Consider the following 23005-nt stretch of genomic DNA (forward strand, 5'->3'; position numbering starts at 1 on the left):
TATTTTCTTTTAACTGACTTTTGTGACTGTCCCAGACAGTGTGCTCCTGTCCTACACTCTGCAAAGGGAATAACGATACTTACTCTATTTTAGGGTGGTTGGTTTTTTTGGTTTTTGGGTTTTTTTTGTTGTCTGTGTGGGGGTGGGTTTGTTTGTTTCTGTTTGGTTGTTTTTTTTTCCCAAGCAATTTGAAGTCCATAGATACTGAATACTTTGTTAGAGCTGCTTGTCATGAAGTAAAATTTTGGCCCAGGGGATGGGGAAGAAATTGGGAAATAATTTCTGTTTCTCTACTTATTCTAGCTGAAGGTCAGCCTTCTTGCACCCCCTTTCCCTAGTTAATTAGTTGTTTGCCAGTATTTTGCAACACGGTCTATGCACTGTATGCACGGTCTGCAGAGAAAAGTCAGAAATGCAAAGCGAAGCCATCAGCAGTGCCTCTTTCTGGGGACACTGGCATTGTAATGCAGTCATTACCTGTGAGGTGCAGCTTTCATGGCCTTTCCTTAGGATTGTACCTATTGCAGGCTTCAGGGAGGTTGGTTGAGCATGAAAATGAAAAATGCCACTTCTACCTCTGTTGATAGATGATAAGGTTGCATGCTGCTTTTGCCCAGAGGACTTGAGCTTTGTTATTTTACAGGAGAGGCTGCGGCAACCTGGGACTGGAGGCCATGAGATCTGAGGTGGGGTGATGCAGGGGAGGAAAAGGACTGTAGCCAGTGGGTGTCCACCTGCGTAACTGGATTTTGCGGCTGTTTCTATCCCGCTGTTTTGTGCAAAAGGGGTCTGGTTGCTCGCAGTGGCGTGTGGTGTGACACGCTCCCAACCTGGGGACCTGCTGTCCAAAACAGTCCTGCAGTGAGATCTGTGCACAGGACACGTGAAATGCTGATACATCTTCTTAAATACGCCTTAGCTTCACGAAACAGACGCTCCACGTGTGACTTATTTCCCCAGGGTGCCCTGTTTCAGGCGGGGTTGTGGGAGGAGCGGCGCTTCGAGCAGCGTCGTGCCCGGCGCAGCCTCCGCCTTGCCCCCCGCCAGCGCCCTCCCCACGCGTGCCCGTGGCACCAGGAGGCGGAGCCGCGGCAACAGCGCAGCCCCGCGGGGCCGGGGCGGTGCGGGCTGCGGGGCGGAGGGTGAAGGTGGAGCGGTGGCTGCTCGCCGGGGAGCCGCTGTCGACCGGCATGGAGGCGCTTGCGGTGAGGAGCCAGGAGGGAGGCGGCGTGTGCGGGTCCGCGTGTGGCGGGCTGTTCCCCTGACCGCCTTGCCCTTCTCCTCGCAGGACGCCCCTGTGGCCATCGCCGTGGCCGTGGTAGCTGTGTCCGCCCTGCTGCTGCTGCTGCTCAGACGGACAGGGGGGAGGACGAGCGGCCCCGTCACGTTGCAGGACCCTGTCGCTAAATACCCGCTGCGGCTGGTGGACAAAGAGGTGACCAAGCTCCGCGGCTTCTCACGGGCCTGAGCCCCCACCTCGTGCCGGCTCTGCGGGGGGTCGGTGCTGCCCATCGGCCGGGGGGCGCGGCTGGCCCCTTGGTTTGGGGGTCTCTGAGGGGTGACTGGCCCCTTGGTTTGGGGGTCTGAGGGGCGGCTGGCCCCTTGGTTTGGGGGTCTGAGGGGCGGCTGGTCCGTTGGTTTGGGGGGGTCTGAGGGGCGGCTGGTCCCTTGGTTTGGGGGTCTGAGGGGCGGCTGGTCCGTTGGTTTGGGGGGGTCTGAGGGGTGGCTGGCCCCTTGGTTTGGGGGGGTCTGAGGGGTGGCTGGCCCCTTGGTTTGGGGGTCTCTGAGGGGTGACTGGCCCCTTGGTTTGGGGGGGTCTGAGGGGTGGCTGGCCCCTTGGTTTGGGGGTCTGAGGGGCGGCTGGCCCCTTGGTTTGGGGGTCTGAGGGGCGGCTGGGCCGTTGGTTTGGGGGGGTCTGAGGGGTGGCTGGCCCCTTGGTTTGGGGGTCTGAGGGGCGGCTGGTCCGTTGGTTTGGGGGGCTCTGAGGGGCGGCTGGTCCGTTGGTTTGGGGGGGTCTGAGGGGCGGCTGGTCCGTTGGTTTGAGGGGTCTGAGGGGCGGCTGGTCCGTTGGTTTGGGGGGGTCTGAGGGGCGGCTGGTCCCTTGCTTTGGGGGTCTGAGGGGCGGTTGGGCCGTTGGTTTGGGGGTCTCTGAGGGGCGGCTGGTCCGTTGGTTTAGGGGCTCTGAGGGGCGGCTGGTCCGTTGGTTTGGGGGGTCTCTGAGGGGCGGCTGGTCCGTTGGTTTGGGGGCTCTGAGGGGCGGTTGGGCCGTTGGTTTGCTGGGGGTCTGAGGGGCGGCTGGTCCCTTGGTTTGGGGGCTCTGAGGGGCGGTTGGGCCGTTGGTTTGGGGGGGGTCTGAGGGGCGGTTGGGCCGTTGGTTTGGGGGGGCTCTGAGGGGCGGCTGGTCCGTTGGTTTGCTGGGGGTCTGAGGGGCGGCTGGTCCCTTGGTTTGGGGGCTCTGAGGGGCGGTTGGGCCGTTGGTTTGGGGGGGGTCTGAGGGGCGGTTGGGCCGTTGGTTTGGGGGGGCTCTGAGGGGCGGCTGGCCCCTTGGTTTGGGGGCGGTCTGAGGGGCGGCTGGTCCCTTGGTTTGGGGGCTCTGAGGGGCGGTTGGTCTGGGGTGGGGGGTCTAGGGGGCGGTTGGCCATGAACTGCCTCAGGCTTCGGGGCCAGGGCAGAGCTCAGAGCCCTGGAGGGGCAGCTGTGACTCCCACAGCCATCTCGCAGTGTTTCCCTAGGGTAGAGCAGGATTCTTAAAAGCATTTACGCCTACAGTACCGTGTTACGCTTGTTTCAAGAGGAGGGTGGGCTCATTTCTTTGTGTGTTTAAATCCTAGTTTAGAGCTGTGCTTCTCTCTTGGTTTCTATCCAATGCGCATCAGTGAGAGGTAACCCAACAGCCTGTGCTGCTGCATGTGGTGTCTTGCCTGATCTTTGGACACACATTATGCAATGTGCTCACTGGCCTTGGGCAATAGAGGGTTTACAGATTTTCTTTATGTAAAGGTGCTCTAGGGATTGCACAGGCAGGCAGAAGTCACTTCTTGTGCAATTAATGAGGAAAAGACTGCTTCTAAAACTTCTGATCTAATTAAACTTTATTTTTCAATGCCATTTCTGCTTCCCTTCCTAGCATTTGGCTTGCATGCTGACAAAGAACAGGCTTACTAAAGAATATTGTGTTGAGCAGAGTTTGAAATTCAAAGCAGTGGGGATGTTGACTGTTGGCCTCATTCTGATTTTATTATTGTTGTTTTTTTTTTTTTTAAGGAAATCAGTCATGATACCAAGAAATTCCGATTTGGGCTACCTTCACCAGATCATGTATTGGGATTACCTGTAGGCAAGTACTGAAAACACTTAATTACATGTATTTCTGTTTTTAGGATTTACAACTCCTAGTTCTTGGACCTCTGACTGTTTGGGAATGTAATGCTCAGGAAAGCAAGGAGTTAAAAGCTGCATCTGAATGCTGCTAAGTCAGATTTCCTAAAGGGTTGTATTTCTGATCTTTTGTGTGTACTTTGTTCTGCTTGTGTTAAATTGTGTGGTGTAGTTTAGAACAAGAATAGTGAAACTGAACTGAGTCTGATGAAATTCACCACTGGTCAGGATATAAGCAGAATGGTACCTCTCAAAGCTTTTTCATGTTTCTTATTTGCAGTCTATTTCCACCTAGTGCCCTCAGTTTACTGTCAACTGCCCTCATGCTTTGACGAACATGGTCACACTTGTAGATGAGAAAGACGCTTCTGCTTGGGAAACCTGTAACTATTTTGTGTGGAACAAAGGGGAAAATACAACTACTGTATATAGAAAATGCTGCAATATTCAGAGCATTTTCTGTGGATGCACTTACCCCTGATTTACAAACATACGTGTACAAGTCTGTCTTGCTTTCTGTAGCATGAAGTGCAGTTCAGGTTAGGGTTGGCACAGCCTTCTTTCCTGTACCCTGCAAAACTGATGGCATTGAACCTTGGACCTTGAATTAATGGTAATCTATGCAGGGGAAAGTCTCCCTTTCTGATCTGCAGATGTGGCACATGTAGTCCTGTTCTGTACTGTGTTTGTTTCCTGTGCTGTATGGCAAGTGTCAGGGTCTTTCCCATTCCATGCTGTGAGCACGTGCTTCTCACATGCTGCCCGTCAAGGACAGCAGTCTTTCTCCTAGTTCTCTTCTGGCATGTGTGGGAAAGTGTACTTGAACTGTCCACATTAACTAGGCAAATGATAAATTCATTGAGATATGCCCTGCGGTGCCTGTGTTTATCTAGACTTTATTCTTAGGAATTTAAGAATAAGATCCTGAAACAGTGTGGGCCAGATTACCTCCTGCAAGATTCCTGCCTTCTGCTTTTTACTAGGATCATTTTGGTAAAAATAAATGTTTTCTGCCAGCACTGTTCCTGCTTTTTGTTTTTCCATACAACCCTGTAGGTTAGTGCTGTCTGGCTGAAGAGAGTACTCTTGGCAAGGAGTTTCAGTTCTTTTAATCAGCAGAAAGAAACAAGTGCCTTTCAGAGTCTGCCTCTTGGAGCCTTAAGTTGGGCAAAGAGCTCTCTGTGGGCAGCAGTGTCCAATGCTGTGGAAGCCACAGCATTATGGAGGCAGGAATTACGGAGGAGGAATATGGTCCAAGGCTTTGTTCTTGATGTCTTGGTGCAGAATCTCTGAGAAGTTTGCTCTGAGAGGTTGCTGCCATCAAACTGTAATCTATATTTTTTTCTTTGCCTATGTGAACTGGTGCATCCTTACTTTCACTTCATTAATGAACATGAGAACAGCAGAACCCAAAATACAGAGCACTTAAGAATCAGCAACAAACTTTCTATATCTATTTTACTATACATTTCCTATTCTCCTGTTATAGTATCTTAACCTTGATTCTGTAATGTAGCCAGTCTCTTCAGTTAATCTGTGCTCCAGAAACATTTGTTGAAAAAAGAGGCTAGATGTCTTATACAGCATTTTGATGGTAAAGATTTTCTCTTTCATTGCTTGTGTTTAATGGGTTATAATACCTGCTCCTTCAGGCCTGAGAAAAGTTAGAAACTGGGGATGAAAAAATAAATAATCAGATTGTAATTCCCTCTCCCTAGGCCAACATGTTTACCTTTCTGCCAAAATCGATGGTAATCTGGTGATTCGAGCCTATACCCCTGTTTCCAGTGATGAGACAAAAGGTTATGTTGATTTAATTATAAAGGTAATTTTTTGTTTCCTTTAATATAGATAAATTGCTAACTGGAAGGAAGTATTTCATTTTAGTGAAATATAGGGTTTATTTTGATTGATCTTTTTTTGAATAGAATGACTGCACGGCAAACAACTCGTTTCACGTTATCCTTGAATAGTAAGTTGTGTCCCGTGTATCTGCTGTGTGTCACTGAGATGTAGCTGAGGTAGGGAAGATGGAGAAAGGAATCACTTCTTTGGCAGTACTGCAGGAACCTCCCTAGTGTGTATGTGTGTGTGTGTATATATATATATTTTTTTTTTTTTTGGCAACACACAAATAGTGATCACTCCAGCTGCTTATGCTGGTACTTGTACTTAACTGCTAATAGCTCTAAGTAGAAAGGAAGTCGATAAGAACTGCTATCGTTGACCCTACAGAGTTTGCAATTTTACATCTGTAAGCATGAGAAGTTGTGCTAATGTGTTTATTGATTAAGAAAATGGTATACAAAAAACTGGGAAACCCTTTAAGCTAGGGAATGCAAGATGGTTTGATCCTCGTACTTCTGGATTTTCTAATCCTTTTCTACAATAGAGTTTATCCTTAGACAAAAATCTGGGCTTTTTTGCATGCTCTGTTCTTCATGTTACAAGTATGGTGAATTGTTATTAACCACTTAATACTATGTGCTTTGAAAGGTAAAAAATCCTGTCCTGTGGCTGAAGTCTCTTCTTACAAAGAAAAAAAAGAAATGCTATTTTCAGAAGGAGCAATTACAAAAATGGGGTAACATAAGGTTCTTGTCAAAGCATTAGTGAAATGAGTGTACCAGTACATAATTTGCCTGCCACCTATGCCTGTCAGCCTGGCTGTTTGCAGGGAGCGTAACAACATGTGCATGAGAGGAGGTTTTACTTGCTTTGGCAGCTTCCTGTTGCAAGGCACAACAGATAACTGAGAGCAAAGAATTGTCTCTTTCTCAGATGTTAACTTTCAGACCTGCAATATTACAGTTTGTAATACTGTCTGCAGCAAAACTAGTGGCTGATATCCTACAAATTATTGTATTTACAGGTCTACCACAAAAATGTAAATCCCAAGTTTCCAGAAGGTGGGAAGATGTCCCAGTACCTAGATGACATGAAGATTGGAGATGTTATTGACTTCAGAGGGCCAAATGGGCTCCTTGTCTACAAGGGGGCAGGTACTGTGACATGAAGGTGGGAGAGCAAAAGGGAGGAACTTTTATTGGTTGTTTTCAGAGGTGTTTTATAAAACTTGTCAACTTCATAGAGAATCCTTTATTTTTTTAAAATGGAAAAGAGAAAATCCACCTTTTCTGGTCTTGACCAAGAGCCCATCAGAGTTGATCTGATGGGAAAGAGTACTTTGTGTTTACTTTGTGTGAAGAATAGCAGGTTATTGTCTCACTCCTGGGACTGTATAATTAAATCTGAAAAAAATTTTATTGCATTATATTACTGAGAACGCTGCACTAGAAATAATACCTCAGCTATACATATGGAAGGAGATGTTCTAAATGCTTCTTAAACAAGTGAAGTTGTGGCCTAAAATGCGCTCTGGGAATCTCAGCGCTGTTACTGAATAACCTGCTGACTGAGAGCCAGCTCTCTTTCATGATTAAACCAAGTCTGAGGTGACTGGGAGGAAATAAGTTTAGAGAAGTAATCCTCTTTCAAGATATATGTGAAAGATTTTGCTTTGATCGTGACTGAGAGGGACTGTGCACTTAACTCACACTTCAGGGGGATAAAAGCCCAGTGCTCCTCTGGATCATGATGTTTTATGATGACTAATATACCAATGAATCTGTTGTATCTCAGATGCATGTTTTACAAATGTTCCTTTGTGCTCTGCCTGCTATAAACAGTAGTAGCTATGAAAGCTTGTTACCAATTACAGGTCTTTTAAGATTAGGGTATGTCAAGTGCTTTTCATACAGAATACTTTTCATAGAAATATTTCTTCTAGGTACCTTTCTTATCAAGCCTCAGAAGAAGGCTGAAGCTGAGAAAAAGTTCGCAAAGCATCTTGGGATGATAGCTGGAGGCACAGGTAAGGCTATTCTCATCGTATGGAATCTCTAGAGAAGAAAGATGGCTTTGTGGATGTGAGTGAGGAGTATCAGACACTGTACTTTCATAGCAGAGCACTTGCACTTGTATTTCCTTTCATGAGTGGCGACACTGAGGCTTCCCGGTGGCTTGAGCTCAGTCCTGGGAGCTAGAAACTTTCCAGTTTTAGTCTTGATTTACTGTGTGACCTCTGAGAAGTCACTTCATCTCTCTGAGCTTCGCTCTTGACAACAAAAAATACTGTAGGAGAATGTCTTGAGGGTAAAATTACTGTATGTGGTAGAGAATGCTAAAAAGGAAAGCCCCAGATACAAGTATCGTGGTTTTGTTTTGAAACTATGTGTAATAATAGAAACCTCCAGCCTCTGCATTCGGCATGGATTAGAAATTCAGAGATGTGTAGCCCTGTGCAGACTAAACTCCCACTGAAGACTGAAGACAGGCAGCATCGACATTGAAACTGCAGCCTTATGCTGGTTGAAAGAAATACCTGGTTTTTAACCACTTTGTTTTTTAACAGGAATAACTCCTATGTTGCAGCTGATACGTCATATCACAAATGATCCTAAGGACTCCACAAAATGTTACCTTCTCTTTGCTAATCAGGTGAGTATACTGACACATCTGTTTTCCTTTTTTAATGGCCTACCCTTTTGCTGGCCTCTGAGCTTTTTAAACTGATGGGACATTGACCCATGGAAAAAATACTGCTCTACATGTTTCACACTCTTCCAGTATCTTTGGGTTTGCATTGTCACCCAACCGTTTATGAGAAAATATTATTTGAGATAGCACATTTAAAAATGATCAGTATAGGAAGGAGCAGGAAATGGTTATTATGTAAGCTCTTAATGTATTGTCTTGTGTTAAAATGATTTAAGAAGGAAAAACTAAATAAAAAAACTACCCATAAGGCCCTGTATAAATATTTGTGTGGTGCTGTCATAGTTCCATGATTTTTTTTTTTTTTTTTTTTGTTTTGGAGATGGCTCCTCATAGTTTCACTTGTACTCCCTAATTCCTATATTAGGGATAAATAGTGGGAACAGATCCTGATCCTTCTAATAATTTTACTCCTTCACTGATTTCAAGGAAACAGGATTTTGTGCTGTTAATCTGTTTCTACAGTTAACCTTCACCATGTCTGTACAGGACTGTATTTGCCACGGTCAGAGACAAATCCAGCTGATTGTGACTTTAGTCTGGATTTAAAGTTGTTCAAATTGCCATCTTTAAGACAGTGTTTAGGTGGCTATTAAGTCTCATGGTTTGTTTCTCTTAATCTGAATTTACAGAAGCCTGTAATGATAATAGCTATCATGTAAGGGGAAAGGAAAATCACTTTCTTGGTTTGAATGAGTTACCATTGTACTTGCTGAATGCCAGATGAGCTCACGTTAGAGGGCATCTTGAGGTGGTTTGGAGCTAAACAGTGGTCTCATTTTGCAGACAGAAAAAGATATATTACTGAGAGCTGAGCTAGAAGACATTGCTAAGAGGCATCCTGATCAGTTCACATTTTGGTATACATTGGACAGACCTCCACAAGGTAGGCTGCTGGTACACACTGGAAATGCCTTTGCTCATCACTATACAACAGTTTCACTCTTGTTCCAGGGGCCATTAGTATGACATCAAGTCTTGTCTTACACTGTTTTAAACAACAAAGAAACCCCCCAGCTCCTCAGAAACAAGCCTTACCACACCACCTCTTTTGAAAACTGTTCTAAACCAGGTGGGCTTTAGAAAGTGTGAGCTAATAATTAATTCCTGTTGGGTCAGACATGTTACTCTGTGGATCTTCTGATGTATATCAGAGTGTGCCAATTTTGACTTTTCGGCAAAAGTTACAGCTCTGGCTTAGGCTCTCTACCAAATCAGGTTATGGTAGCATTTTGTTGGCATTAAATTGCTTAATATCTGTAAATAGTACATGCACCTCTTCATTTTGCAGCAGCTCTAGATTAGATTGTGGTAAAACAGAGCTGCGATGTGTATAGATTAAGGCATTAGCTGTAGCCTGGTGTAGCACTGAATTGGAAATGGAGGGAGAGGTTGAACTCTGCTGAATCTCCTGTGAAACTTGGGTATTCACATTTGCACATGTTGTAAGTGATCTGAGCTTTGATTTAACAGATGTAAGAGCCAAACTGAGTCAGGTCAAAGTCCTGTACCTGTTATCAGCAATAGCTGTGAGTAGATGGCCAGAGCAGAGTAATCAGCTTTGATACTCTTTCCAGTCTTTAATCAGTTCTGAACCAAATGTGTCCCTATGAATACAATAACCCTCAGTGGACTACTTCTGTATGAACTTACTGTGTCTCCTTGGAGCCCCTGTGAGTTCTTTGGCAGCCTGTTGGTTCCATAGGATTAGCACTTGTGTGTGAAGAATGACTTCCTGTGGTTTGCATTTACCTCAGTTTTTGTGTTGGAAGAGAGTGTGAACAGGTCTTCACGTTACTAATTTTACAGATGTATCAATCACGCCACTGCCCCATCTTCAGTATAGAGAAGATTGCTGCTCTTCCCCACGCAGCAGTGGTTACATACCTGTGCTCACATTCTCAAAGTTTTCCAACTCTGCTGTGTCCCTTTTTGAGCTGAGCAGATTGGAACTGAACAGCAGTACTCAAGATGTAGGCAAACTCTGTGTTTTCACTTTGACATGGTGTTCCCTTTTCCTTTCCTACTACTAAATACTAATATGCCTTTTGACTGCTGCTGTTTTCATAACCCCAATATCTTGCTCCTGATAAACGAGCAAAGCACGTATTTTTTTTTGGTATGCGAAGGCAGGATTATTTTTCCTACTTGGCTCACTTTAAATGGAAGATGTGTTCAATAATATTATTGCTTGAAATAATGTAGCTTTTTTTTTTTCTCTCATCATTTAATTACACAAGAGAACTTTCGTCATCAAACTTTGTCACCTCATCATTTGATCTCTTTGCCATTTTTTTTTTTTTAAGATGTTGGATGGCACAGGTCTCAATATCTCTCCCTGCACAACTGCCCCTGGGTGACCTCTCTTCACTGGAAAAGCTGATTTATTCTTCCCGTGTATTCCTACCTGCTGTCTAATTTCTTTTGAATGTCTGAAAGTCTATATAAAGCCTTATCAACCAGATCCATCCCTATCAAAGACAACCATTAGATTTGAGCTCAGTGATAGATTTAACCCTCTCTTTGCTTGCAGTGATGGTGGCAGACTTTGCTGATTCTTCAGCTACTTTGCAGTTTAAACACATGCAGTTTAAAAAGGCTTCGGGCTATAGAGAAATTGAAATTAATAGTTTATTTTCTTTATTTCAGATTGGAAGTACAGTTCTGGCTTCATCACTGCAGATATGATTAAAGCCCACCTCCCTTCCCCTGGCAGTGAGACACTCATTCTCATGTGTGGGCCACCACCTATGATTCAGTTTGCGTGTCAGCCCAACCTGGACAAACTCGGCTATCCCAAGAGCAGTACATTTGCTTATTAACAGCGATGTCGTCTCATACCTTTTTGTAAGTAAGTTCCTACAGGGACAACTGGTATGTAACCGTGCAGTATTTCTTATTTTTGTGTGTGTTTTTATAATTTCTGTGGTTTTATAACTTCATAAATACCTTTGCATGTTTTGATACTAAGACGTTGAGAGATCATCTTGAATTGTGTGGAAGTAACTTAGTCTAAAAAATTAAATGTAATTGGAGAAATAGACAGAAATAAAACTACTTGTTTGTCAACATGGGTATGGAATTTGGGAGAGGGTTATAAAACTGGACTAGGATTATTTGACTGTGCTCTATAGGTAATTCATTTAGTGCATCCTGGGGACGAGAGCACAACAACAGGCTTTTTTTTTTAAATGCTATTTTACAGCCCTTTACCAAGGGACTAAGAAAGAAGTCACCGTATGCTATTGAGAAAGCGAACAGAATTTGGGTAACATGCAAACTGCTTATTACTGTAATAGATATTCTCATCGGTGTGAAATTTATTCAGAAGGATTACATAACTTCATGCTGTCTTCTAATAGCCTTAGCTAAACTATCACTGCCAACTATACATGGAAGCTCTGGGCTGCGTATACAGATGTAAATATCCAGTGATGTCATTCTCCAAGTGTAGTGCTTGCTCTTTTGGCAGTTTCAGAAATTTCCTTTGTTTACAAGAAAACATGGCTTCTTACTTCCTTTTGCAAGCTATGCTGAGTCGATTTTAAACTCAGCTAATGCTTCATCTCAGTGTTTTTACCACATAGCATTTAATTCTTAATTCAGTGCCTGAAGTACTACATGTTCATTTCCAGGAATTAGTTTATGTTACATTTGTTTTAGGGTCTGACTAATCCCTGAGCCAGAAGACTTGTTTCTTCAGATACTAAAGAATATGTTTACTAAATATCTTTATTCATCTAAAGCAAAACTAAAGGAATCTACTAGTTAAAAATTGACATAGTGGGTTTGTACTTCATCTCGTACGTTTGTAGCTGGAATGCAAAGACAGACAGGGATTCTGACTGTGAAATCTATCCCTGCTGAGAAATCAACCACATGTATTCGTGTCAGAATCATTCCACAGTCAGCAAGAGATGGAGGAGCATTCAGAATTTATTCATAACAGTCAAAAAATAAGCATTTATGCTTGTATTATGCTAATTAGGATTTCATACTGTTATATATATTTTTTAAAAAACCAGTAATTTTGTAGATTGACTATTCACAGCCAAGTTGGCACAGCAACACACTGAGTTATAAATACATCATCAAAAGAAATCTGAAAATCTGCTTGAAATATCCCAATGGTACTAAGACTGCTTCTGTTGGAGCAGCTTGTCCTACTTGTAGTGCTGTAATAATTCTGCTGGCTACTTAACCTGACAAAGTATTGCAAATGCCTGTAGTACATGATCTGGTCACTAGTGTTGATTGTCCTGCCAGATTAGAGATGTACTTGACTGGTATGTTTTATACCTTTTATTAAGTATTTTTAGGTTGCTGATGTTCTCATACCTTTGGATTTGCCACTATCATTTAATTGTTTAGTGACTGAAAAAAGCTTGCCTTGGTTTTACCATTTTGGACAATAAAATAACGTGTTTAGCTTATAAAATCTGGCAATACAGAGCAGTGTCCCTCATAGAGTGAGGACCAGTGTAGGTCACCTTTGAAAAGTGCCACTGAGAGCTCTTGCAGAGCCCTTGCTGCACATTCCAGACAGTACCTGAGATTTCCCCTTCCTTTGGGAGGGTTGTGGCTGCGAGTGATCTGTCCTCAGGCTCTGTTAATATGTGAACCAACACCCTGCAGCCAGCAAGCAGAGAGTAATGCAAACCATCCATTTACAAACTACATCTTTTCATCACAATTGAGCAGATTTCTTTTCTGCCTTTTCTCTTGTTTACTAAAATATCTTGTTAATACATGAGAGGCATATGTCAACAGATGCCAAGTCATTGCAGTTGCAAAGGAGACACTATCACCCTTGAACAGCCCCTCAAGTAGTGAGAAACCATATTTCCCTCTGTTACAGTGCTGCAGTCCCACCTAGCTCAGTAGAGTAGCAACAGATCTATTTTGTCAGGTGTGTTAAACAAACAAAACTTGCTTTATTATGGTACTTGCCTGATATTCCTTAGTCACATTTTACACATCACAGAGCAGTAATGTTGGTCTCCTATTACTCAAAGTATTATATGAAAATTTATCTGTAGCTGAAAAGAGAACTGAAAGCAAACAGCAATATTGTTTACAACATCACCAGTTCTCATGCAAGCATTACAAAAATGTTTCTACTGCGATCTCCAGGCTTCAGGGCTGTTTATGTGGCCATATGTTTAATTAGGTGTACCTATGGAAAGAAAATAGGTTTACAACTGTCCCTGGCTTCCTGAGAGCCTGTACAATGTTTCAGAGCAGCCAGGTATGGGTCTCGGAAAACTTTGTCTGAACAATTTTGACTGTCCAGAAGAGGCTTCTGAGCATCCCAGTGTTTGCACATATGCATCAGTACTAGCCATTTTAGACAAAATGTCACTGTACAGAAAGAGCCCATTCAATAGCTCTAGTTAAAGACCTGTCATTTTAAACCAAACAATGGATCATGCTGGAAATCCTGTTGCGCTCACCCTGCAAAGTACAGTGAACACCATTCTTAAAGTTACATTTTAAATTAGTTGGTGTTGTGATTGCTCCTTGATTGTGAATATCTTAGTGCACATATAAAAATCACGCAATAATAAACTCCCTTTAAAGGAAGGACCAGCTTTTAAGTCTGATCTCAAAGTTACATTTCCTGCTGCAGTTGTTCAGCATCCTTTTGAGTTAGGTAAAGATTTGTGAATGTGCCATCTTGATTGTCATCCTCCTGATAAAAGCAAGGGCTTGATGGATAGTATTATGTGCCATTCTTCCCATTCTATACTGCACTTGGAGAAAAAGAGGGCAGGACATGTGCTAATAAAAGGGATGATAGATTAAAATCCTTTTACAGGAAACTGTCTTTGACAAGACTGCAGTAGTAGTTAGGGGGCCGTTATCACTGCACTCACCAGCATCCATCTGAATTTCTAGGTAGCTCTGATTAGTCCACATGGTACAACAGAATATTAATGATTCCTACATTACAAATTAATTATAAAAATTAAAAAAAAAAATTAACGAAAGAGTTTTCATATAATAGTATGTAAACATACCATGTAAAAGACAACTGAATAAAAGGGTAAAACATGGTTCCAGTCTTGGCTTTGCAGACTCTGGATACGAGTACCGCTTCTCTCTCAACACCTATTTTGCATTATGTAGTATGGAAAACAGTGCGGAGGAGAGCTACCTGTAAATGCGTTGCTACCTTGACAACATTAAATGTTTGTGTAGCAAGTGTCACTGACAGAAAAGAGGTAAAGCTTTTCTGCACCACAGCATTAAGCTTCTCCTGGCCACCTTTCTAGACAGGCATGAGGTATTAGTGTTCTTGGTCATGTTGAAACATCATCTCCAGTCATCAAAGGTAGGTGTTAAAAATCTGTTGTCATTCAGCATTTCATCTTGGCTTAACATAGTCTGAAAAAACAAGATGTGAACGAGTAAGCATATTCAGTTAGACCCAAAAAGAAATCCAACTGCAATGAGATCAGACTCACAACAGAGGGGGTTAGAGCCGCAGAAAATTAGTAAGAATTTCTCAAAGGCAGCTTTAGATAAACTTGTTTGGTTGAGAAAATTCTCACAGAGCTTGTGTGTGGCATGTGACTTCACAGTATTAATTCCTGACTCTATAGCAGCTGGTTTTTTTAAAGAGTTGACTGAAAGGTATAAGGAAGAAATATGTAACACAGTTTGGTGTGGTGTGGTTTTTCTTTGTTGGTTTTTTTTTGTTTGTTTGTTTTAGCTCATGTAAATTTTGAAGGCTTTACCTCTTCGCTAGACTTTGCTGTGACTGAGACATTCAAGTAGTGGTTGCTTGCAAAATCTTTGAATTGTTTTCGTTTAAGGGGATGAATATCTGTCACTGGGTCAAAGAGATATCAGAGTTCATGAAAACTTAAAATAGGCCTAAATGAAACTTAATTGCTAGTGCCATTTAAAAGCAGGGTTTCTTTGGGCTGTGAATTTGCAATTAGGCTACAAAGAGGTATTTAACAAGAATAGTGACTCACTTGCTCTTTAACTACTACCAGCAAGGACCAACTTTAACAGAATACATTTGTGTCTTTAAAATGAGTGAAATTAGTACGTACCGTAAGATGGCTTATGCCTTGAGAAAGAGCCCCTATTTGCATTACTGTTCCTTCTGAATGTTCCATCTGTAAAAGTATTCAGGAACTAGTTCAAATCAGACAGTATGTGCAACTTGATTCATTCTACATGCATCTTTGGGTGGTATCTGTGCCTGGACAAATGAAGTTGTGGTACGTTTAAAAGCTCCAATTTCTGCACATTAACAAACATGCCTCCATGCTATAAGGTATATGAAGACACTTAACAATAGGAAGAGTGAATCTTGATTAAGACTGATTCCATGAAACTTGAGCTGTAATTCACAAAAGAAAAAGCTTAACTGATACTATCAGTGAAGAGTAATATTTTCTAGATGGTGTAACACTTAAACTTCTGGTAGTCTTCTTCCACAGGCAAGTGGTAAGAGTTCTTCGTGATATAGTCTCACCTATTCTTATATAAAAGGATTATCAGTTCTAGGGCATAGAGCTTTTCACTGTCTGACCATGTGCTCCAATGTCATGCTTCATTCAAAGACCATGCTGCTAGGGAAAAATCTCATGTTGTTACAGTGCTTGAACAATGGCATAGTGCAAGCTGTTGGCTCAAAGTTAATACATTCACTTGCAACTCGTAACTGTGCAAGTGGACATCCGTACTAAATTAGAGTCACAATTTGGTATTGTCCCTGCTTAGGAACATTATTTTTTTGCTAAGGTTGGAAAGGAATTTGGTATTGTCCCTGCTTAGGAACATTATTTTTTTGCTAAGGTTGGAAAGGCAATGGTTAGATAATGAACACAAATGAGATGTTAAGGTGCAGTAAACCATGCAGATGAAAAAAATTAATTTCACAGTTAGTCTTTTCAATGTTGTGACACATTCTCTTATTGGGCTTAAAAAGTTTTATCTCAATTAAGGTCACTGGAGATAGGACAGTTTACCCCAACTGCTTCTGTCTGGCTCTTGTGTTTGCCAAAGCTCACACCAGCCTCCAGGAGCTCCATTTTTCAGGGTTTACATCCCTTTACACAACAGCAAAGTTGAATCAGATTTGATGGGTTTCAGTTTTCAGTCTTCATCATTTGCCTATATGATGTCTAGACACAGTTTCATTCACAAGTTCACTACTGCATAACAAAAGGAATTATTTAAGTATTGGTTTATTAATAATCTTGTTTATTACTGAGGCATTGTTTTCATGTACACTGTCTAAGCATAACTACTCCCCACTGTACATAATGAAAGAAATTCAGTTGGATTCTTCGATTAATTCCTGTTAAAATATACAATCCAGTTGTAATTTAATACATAATGTGATAGCTTTGTACAAATTAGACCAAATAAATTTATTACATTAAAAACCACCCATAAAGATAATGAAAAATGTAGTGAGCCATAGTCAGACTATGAAAGCTAGAAGTACAAAAGTCTTGTGTTTACTGTAACCTCCACCTTAATTGTCAAAATACATCGATCCTCATAGTGTAAAGGTGTTATATTCCTGAAAAAGGGCTTGAAGATGGATGAGTTTATTATTATGTTGATTAAAAAAAATTAACCTGACATTCTTAGTATAGAACAATTTTCCAGTGTCCATAGCCAATACTTTCTCAATGAGTTCATGCAGATGTAGCAAATACTTTGTTATGTGCTGATATTTGGTTATTTGCAAGCTTTGGGATGCATGGAGAGGATGAGATGAGAATGGCATCAGTCTGTCTGTCCCACCTGATCCAGTTCCTTATCCGTCAATGGACTAAGTCCTTTGTATCCACCGTAATTTTTCTGAGTACCGTTCGTAGCAGCTGGGGTGGTATCCATAGGACAAATGTAGTCTGTTGATTCGTCAAATTTCTTTTTTCGTAAGTTTCCAAAATGTGAAAATCCAAGTTTCTTTGGCTAAAATAAGATGACAACAAATTTTAAATAAAAAAATAAGGTTGTCCTTTAAATATTAAAAAACCTCTCCTTTTTGATTTACTGCCATACCCTCATCCTTTAATTTATTTAGTTCAGAATTACATACTTTAACTGTTTTCAAATTGGGAGTTACAACTGATTTTTAATACATTTACATAGCATTCTTTCTAGGAAAAGACAAAGTATTGCATGCATATTTTGGAAGCTGATTTAAATAGATACAAACTAGATGTTTTGGTATCTAGAATTAAGGAAAACATAAATACCTCTCCCTGCCTGTGTTTGTCTCTTTATTTTCTTTATAAGACAGGGGAGAGGAAGTCTGAAATTCTGAAATATCTCCTTTTTGAAAGCAGTAACATACCCGAACTTTGGCAGTGGTGGTCAGAGGTGTGTATGCTGTTGACTCTGTTATTTCTCTTTTTTCTTGTTGTACCTCTGGTCCAATTAATACATTAAAATTGGTTGTTAAGTGGCGTCGCAGCAGGGTCTTTTGAGGTGGAATATTCAGCAGCATTGCCAGTGTGTCACCATTGAAGCGAGGCTCGAGAATCTATTAAGAAGTAGCAGAATATTTATTTTTTTAATCCGGTTAAGTATTTGCAATAATAAACCATTTCAGTGCTTGTCAGAGGAATTTCTTATGCTTCCAAAGCTACATTAGACATTTTATAACTCACTCGTAGGGTACTCACTAGGGTCTGATTGGGAAATATGTGAAAGTAGGCACTAAAAAATGCAGAGTGATGAGGCAAATATTTAATTATGTTAATCATAACCTTACATTTGTTTGAACAAATTTGTTTTCAGAATTTTCTGTTCTACTTTTAGTGCTGTACCTGAGAGTATGAACTTAATCTTAGCACAATTTTTTCTATTTCCTTTTTGCAAAAATGCTACAGCACTAGAATCACAGTATTTCAGACCTCTGACTTTACTAAGTTGCAAATAGTTCTGAATGTTTCGAATTTAAAAAAAGTGATTCCTGATTAGTGGGCAAGACTGCTGCAAGTTCAAGACAGATACTTGCTGTGGCTCAGAACTCTACTGGAATCACTCAAAGCAGCACTCCGTGATGCCTTATGAGTAAATCACTTTCCCAAGGTACAGTTTGGGTTGTGGTGTGTTTTTTTTTTTTTTTAGGTACTGCTGTTAGACACTCATGCACAGCTCAACTTTGATTATAAAAATGTTTTAGCAGTTCCTTTTTAATTTTAATTTTCCTTTGTAAAATTAAGATGCATGGATCAGATAAAGAGGCTGTTTAGAAGGCCTAATCATGCTGTCATATTGAAAATGTATTTTTTTCCTTCTGCTTGACGAACACCAGACAAAAGATGTTTCACATTACAGCCTGGCAATTTTTAGTAGATATGTGGTAAAATGTTAAAAAGAATTCTTACAATCAGGCCACCATGTACTCCGCTTCCTCGAAGGTTTGGTGCATATTCTGCCAGATCGACTGATCTGAGCCATTCCATCACTCTGTGATTGGACCACTGAACTACTTCAGAAGGCGAAATGTTATTCTGTTAAAGTAACCAGAAAAGACGATGACAATATAGCCTGCACTGTTGCTAAGTGCAGTATTTTTTCCCAGATTCCAAGGAATAGTTTCTGTTCAAGGCCTCTTTCAAGACATCCTCTGATGAGATGGCAGGCATGGTGCAGTACAGATGAACCCCCCCCAACATTGCATCAAGTAGTATAACAATAGAGATTACAGATGCTGGGTGTAGAACAGAGCATTTTGAGAAGAGCATTACTGTCAGCCTTTAACACTAAGAGAATAAGCTATGCTGACCAGACCTTACAGTCTTTGAGTGTTAAAAATTAGGACAGGCAAAGAAAAAAACCCACATTCCAAATTATTCTTTCAGAAGCTGAATTAACTTCCTTAGACTAAGCAAATAATTTCAAAAGGAAGGTGTGTGAGATTCAACTAGTAAGTGTCTCAAGCACTTCAAGACACTTGATTTTTATTATTAGTGAGTACGCATTACGTTCCAGAGCTGGAAAGCAGCATAACTACTGCTTCAGACACAATTCCCTAGTAGCAGCGATTCTATTTTATCATGTAGACTGCTAACTTTCTATCCCCTTTGGCTGGAAGCAGGTAATTAGTACTTGTTTAAATTAATTTACTTAAACATACTTTTACCTCCTCAACTGGTCTCCTGCGTAGACAGTGGGGGTTAAAACCATTGACATGCAGCACATGAATGGCACATTTAATACTCAGATGATGCAGCTGACTGGTGACTTTCAGAAAGAGTAGGTCATTCTGTAAAGGAGAGAGCACAGGTTAGATACCAAAACAGGGAGTTTACCCAAGAAGATTTTAAGCTTGCTATGCAGTATTATATAAACCACAATAACTATAAAAGTTTTTATTTTAAAGAGGAATTGTTAGGGTGGGGGCTTTGGGGGCTCTTGTCTCTTTTTTTCTTTTTTTGTCTCTTTTGAACATTGCACCATAGCAAGACCTGGCTAAAAAAATTAAGAAGAACCTGTAGCCTATTAAGTAAAATCTGGCTCAAGGATAGTTTTAAAATATTTGGACTGGTTCTGATCTGGCTAAGATCATGTTGCGGGTATGATCAGTGGGTATGATCACTGCAGCTGGCAACACATACTTGACCATGGAGCAGTAGGGACCACGCTCCTATAACAAAGGCTCCTTAAGCAGCATAGACAAGGCTGTACTTTTGACAACAGTTAACTTAGGCATTTTTTTCATAGCACAGTTAACAAAAACAAACTTGATTATCTAAACTTGGGCAGCAAAACTATAAGAAAACACAGTGGCTATGTGTAGTGCATGGTTTGCTGCTATTGTGGTCAGAGCTGTACAAATAACTATTTGCTGCTTATCTTTAGTTTTCTGAATATTGTTGCTAACATGGTGTGGAGAACAACACACTCAGAAGCTGCATGCAAAATAGGTCATTTTACTTTTAATTGTGGTGTACTATGCGATATTGAAAGAAAGACTTGCAGAAGTTAAGCTATGACATGTCTTATTACTTAAGCACCTTAGGAATAGAAATTGTACACTAGACACCACAAGTGAGTTACTAAGTGCACTGTTTCCGTCTTGCAAAAAATTCTTTAACTGCTCACATTCAAAGGAAAATTGTAAAATTCTTTGCTCATTCTGAAGTTTGGTTAAATGGAGTAAAAAGGATTTTAACTTACCACAGTTAAGTACTGCAACATTCTCCCATCAACTCTGGATTCATGAAACTGGTCTTTGTACTGAGGTAAACCAATATCATCAAGCCATCCTGCAGGTACAAGAACAGTGGTGTACCCAAATCTGGAGCAGCGAGAATGAAGCCCTTCTCCCCTCCTTGTCTGGCCTGGCTGTTTCTACCTATTCACCTTTCCTGAGGACAGCCAGGAGCCTAAAAGCAGTTCTCAAACAGCTCTCTCCACAGACCCACTGTGATATATTTTACATACAGTGTGTGACTGAGCACATCCCTTCTGCAGCTTCATGGAGCTCTTGCTAGATCGAGTGCCTCCCTGCCATTTACTTCCCTGCAATCTGAATGACTGGAGTTTCCCTTAGGAGATCATACTGTATAGCTGTATATTTGGATGTCAAGAACAACACACAAATCCTCATTCTGTACAAAATTTTACTATGTTGAAACTTAGTGCTCTTAAAAAAAGATGTGGGGGAAATTCCTTTCCAAACAATTCCATGACAGTTCAAACACTTACGTGTCACCCAGATATGATCGAGTTGTGCAGACTTCTCATCTTGTTTTGCATTTATTGATTTAATGGCCAAAACTAATTTTTTCCTGTGCAGTGGATGCTTTATTCCCATTTCCTGCAACAACAACCATCAACAGTTTGCCTCTGGCTCTTTTCATCTCATTAGGCATCTACAGAAACATATACTACATATTTCAGAAAGGTACAACTGCCAATTGTTTGAAGGGGGCTGGCTGTACAGAAACAACATGTATGGATGCTTGAGAGAAACAGTTACAGAATATTACCTTTTCCATGTCCTGAGGCGTCGCAGTTAGCAGAGTGTGGCCTGAAGTCACCCACTGTCGTGCAAAAATGACGTACTGACCGAGACCAAAGTCCTCAAGCCAGTTACAAACTCTTTCAGTGCTCCACTGAGCAAATGGAGCATTGTAGTCACTGAAAAGTAAAATAAATATTTGAAAAAAATCTTAAAGGAAAGAACTATGCTTATAATCAGAAAGCTCATCACGTGCCAGAGGCAGTAATATCAGTGTGCTTTGTTCTGTGCAATAATAAAAGCCAGCAGCCATCCTTGCAGCACATGCTGTGGTACTGCTGTCCTGTTCATGTGGCTGCCCAGCTGCCACTTGTGAACAGTTGGTGGGGTGGGGAGGTGAATAAGAATTTTCTGATTTCTCTTTGAAATAAAGAGAAAGGGAATTGCCGAATCCTCATCTCTTTGCAGATATTCCCACAGGACGTAAGTTTTCTTCTTTAACAAGGTGAAATTTTTGATGCTTCAACAAACAGGTGGTGCTGCAACCTGCAGTTTAAGGAGTGCAGATAGGCAAGCTACTCAGGATATGTTTTCTACCAGAGAAATACTTTCCAGTTGTTGTGGAATCCCACGTCATTAATGAAGTATGTTGGGAAAAACGTACTCCACAAGAGGGTTTGGATGTTCAGCGTATTTAACAATACCGCATAAATGCTGTGCGAGGTAAAGAAGGAACCATTACCTTTTCTGGCCTTTGGTTTCCTTTGATCTGGATAAGCGAGGTCCAGCTGTTGCACGGAGACCACCTCTGCGAAACTCTGCCAAGCCCAGGTCGTCTGCAGGGAAGTTACCCGACTGAGTTCTTCTTATTCTTTCAAGACAAGAGTGCCAAGACAGTACTATTAGCTTGCAACAGAGAACATTTGTATCATATGGAAACTATAATGACAACTAGAAGCTCTATTCTCCCTGTAAACCACAAACATCTAATTCAAGTGGTAGCTGAGAAAGTTCCAGGCAAACACTATCTAGCCTCAGCTCTGAGAAAAGAGCTCTGCAGAACAGGCACAACCCTTCAGCCCCAGTAATAATCCACACTGAAGGCCAGAACTCAAATGTCTGCTGGCCTGAAGCTGATAAATAAAGCCAACCCAGTAAAACAGTCCCCCCCCATGCCCTTTGTTTCTTCTGTTCTCTCTCATTTTTTACCTGATAGCTTCTCCAATGAAAAACTTGCTATCATTTAATTTTTCATAGCTAATGAAACTGTTGGCATTCTAAATTAGTATTATAATAAACCAGCAGAGTGTATTATTTCTTTCAAGAGCATGATGCTGTGAACACCAACATCCATTTTCCTACACCCATGTGTGCATAGAAACACACCCGTACAATCATTGAGCTGCTTTCTCTCCTTTTCCTGAATTTTACTTTATTCTCGCTGTAGATATCGTAGCTTTTGCTGAGAACTGGATTCATTCTCAGGTGGAATGCTTTGACAGGGAACTAATAAATAAATAAATAAATGACTATTTTAAAAAGAAATCTTACTTTCCCCAGATTTTCTTGATCCCTTTTGGACTCTTTCTGTTTTCTGGAGACAATGGAGATTGTGGACCTGAATCTGTTCCCGAAGAAAGAGGTGAAAGCTCATCCATGACGACAGTACCAGCCCCGTTCTCTGTTTCTCCTAGGTTAAGAACAGTAACAGTCACATTTTATACTAATTATTAACAAAGTTGTTATCTGGGAGACTAATGTTTAAATGCAGAACATAATAAAAAAGTAAAGATATCTATAAAATTGTTCTTGTATAAAACAACACAACATGCTCAGAAGGTGAAAAATAGTAGCTGTACATTTGATACAAAAAAAAGAAAATAAATCTTTGGGTAGAACAGTATTGCTATTTCAGTCATTTGTATTTAAATACAGTATTTTAACTAATTCAAAGTCTTCAGACTGAAGCAGACTCTTCACATTCTTGCCTATTCTTAATGCCAAAACTCCTCCATGGAAATCGGTGAGAATTTTTCTGAGGACTTCAGTGAAAACAGAATGAAACAAGGAATAAGTATCTTAAAAAAAAAAAATCCCATCCACGTGCCATGGAGCAAA

The 23005-nt window shown here is 41.2% G+C and overlaps 2 protein-coding genes across 15 annotated transcripts in view; one reads left to right on the top strand and one right to left on the bottom strand.

The window, feature by feature from the left end:
• Positions 1–1142: 1142 nt before the first annotated feature.
• LOC135989592 (NADH-cytochrome b5 reductase 2) lies at positions 1143–22534 on the top strand. Its single transcript, XM_065636540.1, has 10 exons — positions 1143–1205; positions 1289–1435; positions 3265–3337; positions 5097–5203; positions 6251–6380; positions 7169–7252; positions 7793–7878; positions 8722–8821; positions 10585–10782; positions 22448–22534. The coding sequence occupies exons 1-9, from the start codon at positions 1191–1193 to the stop codon at positions 10755–10757; spliced, it is 915 nt and encodes a 304-aa protein (XP_065492612.1). The 5' UTR covers positions 1143–1190; the 3' UTR covers positions 10758–10782; positions 22448–22534.
• Positions 11854–23005, bottom strand: part of PPFIBP2 (PPFIA binding protein 2) — a 108422-nt gene continuing 97270 nt past the window's right edge. For 9 of the 14 annotated variants that reach the window (XM_065636534.1, XM_065636533.1, XM_065636526.1 and 6 more), the window contains 11 exons: positions 22439–22577; positions 21630–21758; positions 20916–21066; positions 20632–20743; positions 20101–20189; positions 19058–19186; positions 18306–18431; positions 17267–17455; positions 16711–16881; positions 15000–15065; positions 11854–14322 (listed from right to left, as the gene is read on the bottom strand). In XM_065636534.1, the coding sequence (XP_065492606.1) occupies positions 14251–14322; positions 15000–15065; positions 16711–16881; positions 17267–17455; positions 18306–18431; positions 19058–19186; positions 20101–20189; positions 20632–20743; positions 20916–21066; positions 21630–21758; positions 22439–22577 (1373 nt within the window). In that variant the 3' untranslated portion in view covers positions 11854–14250. Of the gene's footprint in view, positions 14323–14355; positions 15066–16710; positions 16882–17266; positions 17456–18305; positions 18432–19057; positions 19187–20100; positions 20190–20631; positions 20744–20915; positions 21067–21629; positions 21759–22438; positions 22578–23005 lie in introns of those variants that run through there. The other 5 variants (XM_065636539.1, XM_065636531.1, XM_065636525.1 and 2 more) reach the window with 3 other exon arrangements.

This window comes from Caloenas nicobarica, chromosome 5, assembly GCF_036013445.1.
Source record: "Caloenas nicobarica isolate bCalNic1 chromosome 5, bCalNic1.hap1, whole genome shotgun sequence".
Classification (NCBI taxonomy): Eukaryota; Metazoa; Chordata; class Aves; order Columbiformes; family Columbidae; genus Caloenas; species Caloenas nicobarica.

Excerpts from the sequence above, each read along its gene's own strand:
- LOC135989592 (XM_065636540.1), top strand. Across the intron at positions 5,204-6,250 it reads ATGTTGATTTAATTATAAAG|GTCTACCACAAAAATGTAAA; the intron begins GTAATTTTTTGT and ends TTGTATTTACAG. Across the intron at positions 6,381-7,168 it reads CCTTGTCTACAAGGGGGCAG|GTACCTTTCTTATCAAGCCT; the intron begins GTACTGTGACAT and ends TATTTCTTCTAG.